The 10621-nt window shown below is 33.9% G+C and overlaps 1 protein-coding gene across 1 annotated transcript; it reads left to right on the top strand.

Annotated features, from left to right (window-relative positions):
* The first annotated feature begins 1768 nt into the window (after positions 1 to 1768).
* Positions 1769 to 6260, top strand: LOC142549154 (glutamine synthetase cytosolic isozyme 2-like). Its single transcript, XM_075657969.1, has 12 exons — positions 1769 to 1965; positions 3966 to 4005; positions 4097 to 4200; positions 4302 to 4350; positions 4441 to 4547; positions 4630 to 4717; positions 4815 to 4943; positions 5054 to 5128; positions 5207 to 5260; positions 5477 to 5514; positions 5607 to 5766; positions 5906 to 6260. The coding sequence occupies exons 1-12, from the start codon at positions 1892 to 1894 to the stop codon at positions 6056 to 6058; spliced, it is 1071 nt and encodes a 356-aa protein (XP_075514084.1). The 5' UTR covers positions 1769 to 1891; the 3' UTR covers positions 6059 to 6260.
* The last annotated feature ends 4361 nt before the right edge of the window (positions 6261 to 10621 follow it).

Here is a 10621-nt window from a genome sequence, read left to right as displayed (position 1 = left end):
CTCGCGCCCGAGCGCCGCCCTGTGCAACAATTTTTGAAAACCAACATAGTTTGTGCAGTCACACGAGAATGATCATAGCTCACTCGTTCCTTGTCCAAAAATTATGAATTTACTGTCAAATCGAAGGAATCAAAAAGTGCTACGTTTTACATGTTGAAAGTTTTTCTAGAAAACCGACCAAAAATTCGCAATATTTGAAATAACAGAGGGTGACAGGTTTTGTGAAATAGAAATTTCACAGCTTGTGTGATTTTACGATAAAAATTATATCTCCCTCGTTTGTTATTAGTAAATTATGAATTTGCTATCAAATCAAAGATATCAAAAAGTACTATGTTTTATATGTTGAAAGTTTTTCCAGAAAAGCAACCGAAAGTTCGCAGCATTCGAAAGACAACAAACTCAGTTTTGAGATCTAAAATTTTGATCTAAAATCGTTTCAAACATTTTCGCTCAAATTTTTGCATAACATAGATGGATTTTTGTACACAATAAACTTCAAAACATATATTTTGACGAGATCGATGCAGAAATAAAAGAATATACATCTCTTTGCGTCTAAACGCTCGAAGATAACGAATACCGATGCAGTGGATCACGGGGAATGACCGGGAGACGACGATGCACGATTTTTCTTGCTCGAAAATGAGCAGAATTCTTCAGAAATTTTGCAAGGAGAGGTGGCTGCTGAAAGAACATATGAACCCTAGCTTATTCACTCAAAAAAAAAAATGAAATGAAAATGCAACGAAATGTGTGTGTGTGTCTATTGGATGTGGTGTGTGTAAAAGTGTCTGTGTGCGTGCGTTTTGTGTGTGTATAAGTGTAAAGTGTGCGTTGTTAAATTAGGGAGTTAATTAGATAATTAAAATTTTTAATAACCAATTACCCACCTCTAGTTTTGAAAATAAAAATACACATGTGTTAAACTTTAAAAGTTTAAAATCTTAAAATCACCTAATAAATAAATTGGACTTTTAAAAAAAATGCTAAAGACTTTATAAATCATTTAAAATGCCATTTTCTTGACTTGAAATAATATACCACATTTTCAAGAATCGCTTAAATCGTCACCGGTCTTTTTCTCAATCCCACATCGAATTTTCACCTTAAACATAAACTCAAGAAAATATTTTAACGTGCATCACATAAACATAAATAATTTAAAATAATGCAAATTCATAAATCATGCATCGCTAAAAATCGTTTTAAAATTAATTAAATAATTTAAATAAATACATGGGTTTTATGTGTATTGATTTTGGGCTCTACATACTTGCTCGACACAACCCTTTTACTACTGCCATCTTGGCTGAGTCGTTGCCCACTAGAATAAAAATCGCCAACTTTCTTGAATTTGATAAAACAAGAGATCCACAAAATCACCTTGAAAAATTTCATAAAAAACCAGATTTATATGACATAAGTGATGCCGCTTATTGGTAGAGTAGATGTCCAATGAGTCAACTTGTGGATTAAGATTTATTGACTATTATTTAAAAAAAATCTTTATTTCAATAATATTTTATTGGTTTATCCAATTATGATATTTACTCCATATGTATACTCATGCAAGCTGCATAAATAAAATCTTTCAATGTGCAAATGGAATCATGAACTCTGCCTTTAAACGTAAGATCATGAAATTTATTAGAAAGCGTAACGATTGATATGGAAATAAATATTTGGAGAAAAAATAGTTAATTAATTAAATAATAAAATGGTTAGCTTTATTAATGTCTGAGTTCGTGTGTCCATATATCTTTCATGTGTCACAACCCTCAGATCTCCCACCATAAAAGAATACATTTCTTGGGTAAATCAGTTCAGTCATTTATTCATTCACCGAGAGAAAGACAGAGAAGATCAAAGGTAGACGCGGACTCTGAAAATGGCGTTGCTTTCAGATCTCATCAATCTCAACCTCTCAGAATCCACTGATAAGATCATTGCCGAATATGTCTGGTGAGTCTTTTTCCAGTGGCATGCTCTGTTTCTTGGAACTTTTTTGCTTCTGCTTTTTGTTGCAAGGAGATTTGTGCTGGATGATGGTTGCGGGTTCTGGATTTTCCTCTGTTTTTTGTTGTTTTCCTCTGTTTTGTTTATGTGAGAACGTGTTTTCCCTGGTTTGGATAATTGTGAGATGGCTCTGTTTCATGTTGTTTCTTTTACGATGTTTTCGTCAGTTTTTGTTGAAAGTGAGTGTGAGTGGCTTTTTTGTTATGTTTTAATTAATGAAAGGAGATCTTAGATTTGTGTATAGAATAATGGGATTTTTCCACTTAGCATCTCCAGGAGGAATCCTCCATTATGGAGGATGACTCTATTTGTTTCCTCCATTTTAGAGTATGCAACAGTGATCCTCTATTCATGGAGTATCACTGTTCATATAGAGGATTGAAAATGGGTGAAAAATAATTACAAAATAGATATTTTAAAAATTGCCATATAATCATTTTGAAAATTAATAAGCGAATTACATGTAGTTGTGCCATGTTTAGCGAATTAATTAAGTTTAGTTAAATAATATATTATGAAATTAATTAATTATATGTGTGTATGTGTTCGAAAATGAAATAAATTAAAAAAAATTATTTGGTAATATTTAGAGGATATGAGTTGAAAATGAAATAAATTAAAGAAATAGAGTATTTGGTAATATTTAGAGGATATGGGTTGGAGAAGGTGTTTGAAAATAGAGATCATGGATCTCTATTTTGGAGGACTAGAGGATGAAAAATAGAGGATATGGATTGGAGATGGCCTTAGTAAGTGTTCTATTAATTTCCTCCATTGATCAACCGATGGTATCTGGCTATCTACTGGTTTGTATTGTTTGACTATATATATTATTATATTGTTTCTTAGTTTCCTCTGATGGTGAATGCGGATTTAAAATATTATTTTTAAACTTCTACGTGTATTTGTTTCTTGTATTTATGTTTATCCATTCTTGAGATGGGAAAGATAAGATTTTTCCGTGATCTGAAATTTCTTAACTGTATCTCGAATGTTTTGTGGCCTCTTTTGCTAGCTTTTAAACTGTTTATTAATTAAGTAGTTACTTAGATGACCATTGTAGATGTTGTGTACAACTATGTGACAAGCATCTAGGCTCAGGGCTTAGCAAGCTCATACACGGGTCTGACTATCTTTATTGGGTATAACCCATCCGGTGGGACATCTGTATTGGATCCCAAATCCGTGGTGTGATCACGTGAATTCATGTGGAGCCCAGGGAATATAGAGGTTGTGTTTGTTCTAGGTGTAGTATGGACAGTCCCCTCCGTCATGCTAAAGCTCCGGCCTTCAGTGAAGCGTGTCCTTTGATCTTAAAAACCTTGGTCTTGGTGTGCTTTAAAGTCTCAAGGTGTTTAAGCGCACTTTACATGTGAGGATAGTAACAGATGGAATGCATTATAACATTCATTAATCTTTTATTATAGACTAACAGTTATTTGTTTCATTGGCATCTAATAGTTTGTGAATTATATGTTTCGTATATGTTGTGATGAAATTTTCTTTAAATATTTAGAGTTTGGCATAATCTATTTTACGGCACTTCAGTTCAATAAAGAACGTACCTTGCTTTACGCCTAGGCTGTACAATATCGTTATAAGCCTTACTGCACCTTCTGTATCTAATAACTATGTGTGATCGATTCTGAATAAATATCTACAATGTTTCCTGATTTTCCTGTTAATGTAGACGAAAATGAGCGATACTGTAATCCCCTGATTTTTGTTAAGTAATTCAACTTTGGCTTATTTATGAGGGAATCTAGTGTCATCCCAGTTCGCATCGAGACTGTATTTTTTTGTCGCCCTATTTCGATTAAATCCATGGTGCTCTCCATTCAATGGTTTTATCAAATATATAGTACTACATTTTGATTTCTCTTTATGAGTACTCTTTTCATTTGATTATAGATTACTCAAATATGTGTTATATCTATAATTGGCAGGATTGGTGGCTCCGGTATGGACCTTAGGAGTAAAGCCAGGGTAAGTAATTCCTTAGCTGAAAGTTCTATGTACATGTGCTCTGTATGTACTTGAGTTACAATATAATTGAGCAAACTTTTTGTTTTCTCAGACTCTTTCTGGAATGGTAAAGGATCCTTCGAAGCTTCCCAAGTGGAACTACGACGGATCAAGCACAGGTCAAGCTCCCGGTGAAGATAGTGAAGTAATCATGTAGTAAGTATTTTCGATTACATTGTCTACTTTTCTCTTTTTGATATTGTTCTCCACGAAGATTCAAATATTAATCATTATTTGTTATAATGCAATAAAAACAGTCCTCAAGCTATCTTCAAAGATCCGTTCAGGAGGGGAAATAACATATTGGTGAGTTGAGCCGTTATACTTTTTATATATTTCAAATCTTATTGGCTTCAAAATTTGTTGCGAAATTTAAAATATTTTTCTCTCTCACAGGTAATGTGCGATGCTTACACTCCGGCTGGTGATCCAATTCCAACAAACAAGAGATACAGCGCCGCCAAGATTTTCAGCAATCCTGAAGTTGAAGCCGAAGAGCCATGGTAACATATCTCCAATTCTGGTGCGGAATATATCACAACTCATTTATTGGCTTGTAATTGTTAGAAATTTTTATTTCGATAGGTATGGTATTGAACAAGAATACACTCTTTTGAAAAAGGAAGTTAAATGGCCTCTTGGATGGCCAACTGGAGGTTATCCTGGACCTCAGATAATTATAATCCCGCAACACAAATTTCCTTGGTGTTTTCTTGTCGCGGTTTCTTTATTTATTTATCTTCATTAGTTTATGCTTTAATTGTATACAGGGCCCATATTATTGCGGTGTTGGAGCTGACAAAGCTTTTGGACGTGACATTGTTGATGCACATTACAAGGCATGCCTTTATGCTGGAATCAATATAAGTGGCATCAATGGTGAAGTGATGCCTGGACAGGTAGAGTTGACTGCCTCTTAACATCTGTTTATGATGAGATATTTAATTCTTCTTCTGCTATATTTTTTCGGCCTAAAACTTGAGATTCTAAATTGTGCTATCGATTTTAGTGGGAATTCCAAGTAGGACCTTCTGTTGGCATCTCGTCTGGTGACGAAGTGTGGATGGCTCGTTACATACTAGAGGTCATTTTCTTCAGTAATATAATGAGGGATTAAAATGAACTCTGTGATTTTTTTAACATGTTCATTTACTGTTGACAGAGAATCGCCGAGATTGCGGGGGTGGTTGTCTCCTTCGATCCCAAGCCTATCCAGGTAAACCTTTCGGTGTCTCGCTTTATTTAATTTTTTCTTGTTAACCTGGCATTTTAAAAAGTTAAATGTAACGCTAATGAGTTGTCAATAGGGAGAAATATGCTATCAGGTGTCTAATACTACTGTGTTCAGTTTTTGTGTCTTTTTATGACTTCTCGATTCTCGCCCTCGCCCTCGCCCTCGCCATTATTGATTATATGCTATTTTTAACAACAGGGTGACTGGAATGGAGCTGGTGCTCACACTAACTACAGGTACTAGAGTCCTTTGAATTCCTAGACAATTTCGTGTATAATGTCTTCCATTATATATCTAAATAGCATTCTCTCAATTAATATTCTTTCAGCACAAAGTCCATGAGGAAGGAAGGAGGTTACGAAGTCATTAAGAAAGCTATTGACAAGCTTGGACTCAGGCACAAAGAGCATATTGCTGCATATGGTGAAGGCAATGAGCGTCGTCTCACTGGAAAGCACGAAACCGCTGATATCAAGACCTTCAAATGGGTAAAAAATTAGATCTTCACTCGCTTTATTTAAAAAATTCCTTTGAACGTCTAAATAACCAGCTCATGCAATATTTTCAGTCCCTTGAATCTTGATCATGCTAGTTTCAAATAGTTTGGAATGTTTCTTCTGCTTGCAGGGGGTTGCGAACCGAGGTGCGTCCGTTCGTGTTGGGCGAGACACGGAGAGAGAAGGCAACGGTTACTTTGAGGACAGGAGGCCTGCTTCAAACATGGATCCATATGTTGTCACCTCTATGATTGCAGAGACCACCATTCTTGGAAAACCTTGAGCTTATAAACAAAGCACTATCATTGTTGTTTATTTCTTGATTCAGTCAGTTTAGCAATATTATTATTATTATAATAATAAAGTGGATAGGATGGATCTATTTTAGATTTTTTAATCTTTGGGGAACTTTGGTGAATGTTGGCTCTGTTTGTCCAAGGTTTTTGGAGTATGATTTATAATGTAGTTTTATTTTTTATTTTCAATATTGTGGGAAAAATATTTTTTCAAGAGTGATTTTGGACATTGTGTTGAAAGAATGTATGGTTTTTTTGATTTTGTTTTTCAAGAAAATATTTTATATACTATACAGATGAAGGATGATATTTATACAAAAATATATTGGGATAGCTCTCTAATAGTGTGTAAGTAACATTTAGTATATTTGAAAATATATTGTAAGGGGTGCTATAAAATATAATACAGGGTGATAAGTTATTTTATTTGAATGAAGAAATTGTGACGTAACAGTAACGATATCATCTTGAAAATGAGACGCATAATTTTTTGGTTTTTATTTTGGGAGAATAAAAATTGCGAAAAAGTACTTAAAAGCGATAATTGAGTTGAGAAATGATTTCCTTAATATGATTGTTATTGCAATGTTTTCACGTTACAAATATTATCGTTTAGTCTGCAGATCTGAATACATGCCTAATATAATTCAACTTAAAATTTGTTAATTGTTTATACTCAAGTTGATTTATTTTTAAGAGTGTTGTATGCATAGGAGTATCTAAATTTAAATTCTTCGTTTTTTTTGCAGGTCCTACTGCAATTATGCCTTGATAATCATTGGATTTGTCTTCTGCGAAGAAATCTTCTTTTCCCACCATTTAATTAAAAATTTTCGAACGAGAATAGAAGGAGTGAATTTTAATTCACATTTTTCTCTTAATTAATCTTGTAGACCATATTTCAATTTAATAATCCAAAGAACATTACCATTAATTGAAAATTGTAGCATAGCAGGAAGTCCTTCTAGCTGAATATTAGCTTGTTGAGATTTTCTTCAAATATTTTTAAAATTACGAGGTAATATGATAGGCATTAAATCCTATAAAAAGAAAAATGTTTTAAACCAAGTTCATAATAATTGATTATTATCTTCCAATTGGATTTAATCCACCATGAATGTTTTCTTTGAGAGTTTTCATACAAAAGAATATCATCTCAAGCTTTGATATAATCATGATAATTATACATATTTGGCATGGCCTGAAAAGTATTCATTTGACACACTTGTCCTAAGGACAAACCCCGATTAGCGGCTGATATTACCTTTTTAATTATCATGTTAGAGAATGCATAATCTCTGGCACTATTCATATTTTGAATTTCAACAGATCCAGTTTATATTAGAATGATTTCAAAATAATCTCTTGTTTTTCTGCCATAGATTGGCTGTAAATCTTTATTTAAATAGCTTTGAGCTATGTAATAGGAGATAAATCTTTTAGATCAATATCATCATGACATCAATTTATATATCCTTAGAGTATATAAAAGTTCTTCTTTATAACTTTTTAATGCAAATATTGCATCATGATAATATTGAATATCATATGTTGTGTTATCATCTGTAAATTCAATGATATGATCAAATTTATCCTATGTCAAAGGAATATTATCCTTATCTGTATTAACCCTTTTATTGGTCATGAATTATTCATAGGTTTTTTCCCCATTGCTTGTCTTTTTAAGACTGTTTTTCAAGTTGGATCCCTGTAAAAATTCTCTGGTTAGAAAATCTAGTAAAGAATTAAATTTTTCAGAAATATGTATAATTCAAAATCAAAACATGCTAATATAGCTTGTCATCTAGCAAAAATTTATTTGGATATTATTATGTTAACATCTTTTAAAAGAATATCTTTAGCAAATTTACAATAAATTCTTAATAAGAATTTTTTTTATTTAAAAGATCATTTTCAAATTTAGTAATACACTTATCGATAGAAAGGAGTTTTTTTCTAATTGTAGAATAAATATTTTTAGTATTATTTCATATTCATGATGTATATCTAATAAGAATATGTTGAAAACTAAGTTTCGGCGTTTGACAAATTGAGAACCAACTGCTTATGCAAATAACTGAATACGAGAAAACTGAACTACACAAATGCGTACCAGCTAAATATTATACACAGTCATCAGTTGAGGCAGAAGTATAACTGATTGATCAGTTGGGAACTAATCAATCGAAACAATCAGTTATAAGTCTTTCAGCAAAGTATCTTTCAGCTGATCCCTCAGCTGTGCATATCATTAATTAAGAACGACAACCGACAAGGAGTACACAACAGACTGCAACAAATAGTGGAACACCGCATTTCAGAGATTGCAGTATAACATATGTCAGAGAATATCGACGTGGCAATCAACGGATATAAAGATTCAAAACGTTATTTAAATATTACTGTTGAGAAGGAAGCCTATAAATAGGTTAAGAGAGCAGCTGAGAAGAACACGAACTATCATATTATTCAAGCTTGCTATTACTCTGCTGAAATCACAACTTACATTCAGATATAAAAGCTCACTCTGATCAGATTTATTAGTAGCAATTAAGGCTACTTTTACGAGCTTGTTAGCACTTTGAAATCTTCTGTTAGATTCATTCAGTTGCGTTATATTCAGTCACACACTGTAAAAGTTATTGTATACTAAGAGTTTCAGTTTTGGCAAGTGATAAGTCCAAACTGAAGTGGGTCAGTACAAAGTTTGTATTCGATCAAAGTCTTTTAGTGGAAATCCTATCTTCGTGATAGAAGGGGTGACGTATGAGTTATTCTATTCTCCGAACATCCAGAAACAAATTGTGTGCATTTAATTTCAGTTACTGTCAGTTATTCTATCTTTCAGTCAGTTTACTTCGGCAACTGTTTTTCAGTTAAACTGATTGTTATTGACCGACGAGATACCAAGGTTCAGTTTGTCACTAAACTGAACTCAATATTCGAAAAGAATACAAAACTCGATAGTGTTTATTCAAACCCCTTCTAAACACTTTCCACCTATTAACCGATCCCTTCAAGTCGTATCAGAGCGGTTGTATCTTGTCAAAAGAATATCTCTACTCAAACTATTGATCATGTCTTCCTTCAACAAGATCCCGATGTTTTCCAGAGAGGACTTCGATGATTGGAAAATCAGGATGCAGGCTCACTTAGCTGCACAAGATGATGATATGTGGTATGTCATCACTGACGGACCAATGAAGATTCTGAAAGCCAACACAGCAGTTGCAATCACCGATGGGGCACCTCATAGAATTGAAAAGCTCAGAGATGAGTGGACTACTGAAGACAAAAGAAAAGCAAATCTGGACAATGTAGCAAAGGACATACTCTACAAAACGCTGGACAAAGTAACGTTCAGTAAAATCAAAATGTGCAAGACAGCTAAAGAGATTTGGGAAATGCTGATCCAGCTTTGTGAGGGAAATGAACAAACCAAGGAGAATAAACTTCTGTTGCTGTTTAGAAGTTTGACAACATAAAGATGAGAGCTGGAGAATCAATGCATGAATATGATGAAAAAATCAGCTGTATCATAAATGAACTCAATACACTTGGAAAAGTGTATACCAACAAAGAAGTTGCTCTAAAAGTGATCATAGGTCTTCCCAAGGAGTGGGACGTAAAGACCATGGCAATGAGGGAATCCAAGGATCTAAACAAAGTTGAGCTTCATGATTTATTTGCTGATCTAAAGGCCTATGAGTTTGAGCTGCAAACTCGTGAAGGAGAACCATCCACTCCAGCAGCAACTACTGCCTTAACTGGTGTTAGAACAGAACCAACTGGTTCAGTCGAGAAGGTTGCTGATCAACTAAGCAATAACGCTATGTCATTGTTCATCAAAAAATTTGGAAGATTTATGAGGAAAAACCAAGGGAACTTCCAGAAGAATTATCAGAGTAACAACTCTAAAGAAGATTCAAATGCCTGCTACAATTGTGGCAAACCTGGTCACTTCATTGCTGACTGTACCAAACCCAAGAAGGACAGTCAAAGCTCAACTGAAAGAAAGAAGAAATCATATGAGCACAAGAGGAGATCCAGGGATGATAAGAAGTCTTTCAGGAAGAAGCATGAGGTACTCTTAGCTGAAGATAGTAAATCAAAATGGGCAGAAACTGACAGCGAAGAGTCAGAGCCAGAAATCTCATGCAGTTCCAGTGATAGTGAGGAGGAAGTGAAGTGTCTAATGGCTGATGACACAGAAATAGAGTCAAGCAGTCAACATGTATTTGACTTCACCTAAACTGATTTCACTAGAGAAGAACTTATTTCAACTCTTCATGACATGGTTAATGAGAATCAAAAGCTTGCCTTATCTTTTGAAAAAGACCAAAGCAAAGCAAACTGATCTCATAGACAATAAAACTAAAACTGATGAATCAGTTGATGAGTTGAGTCTGAAAAGGGAGATTGCTGAGCTTAATGCTGCAAGAAGCAGGAATCAATCAACGATTCAGAAGTTAATGCTTGAAAATTCAAAGAAAACTGAGCTTATTCAGGCTTGGAACAAATCATCTGCTGCATTAACTGATATACAGAAC

This window comes from Primulina tabacum, chromosome 6 (genome assembly GCF_025594145.1).
Source record: "Primulina tabacum isolate GXHZ01 chromosome 6, ASM2559414v2, whole genome shotgun sequence".
Classification (NCBI taxonomy): Eukaryota; Viridiplantae; Streptophyta; class Magnoliopsida; order Lamiales; family Gesneriaceae; genus Primulina; species Primulina tabacum.
This window is presented reverse-complemented; position numbering and strand designations above follow the sequence as displayed.

What these genes read in the sequence shown, in the direction of transcription:
- LOC142549154 (XM_075657969.1), top strand. Translation starts at nt 1,892, where the DNA reads ATGGCGTTGCTTTCAGATCTCATCAATCTCAACCTCTCAGAATCCACT. An exon ending in GAGGTTATCCTGGACCTCAG is followed by an intron (nt 4,718 to 4,814) that starts ATAATTATAATC and finishes AATTGTATACAG; the next exon opens with GGCCCATATTATTGCGGTGT. An exon ending in ATATCAAGACCTTCAAATGG is followed by an intron (nt 5,767 to 5,905) that starts GTAAAAAATTAG and finishes TTCTGCTTGCAG; the next exon opens with GGGGTTGCGAACCGAGGTGC.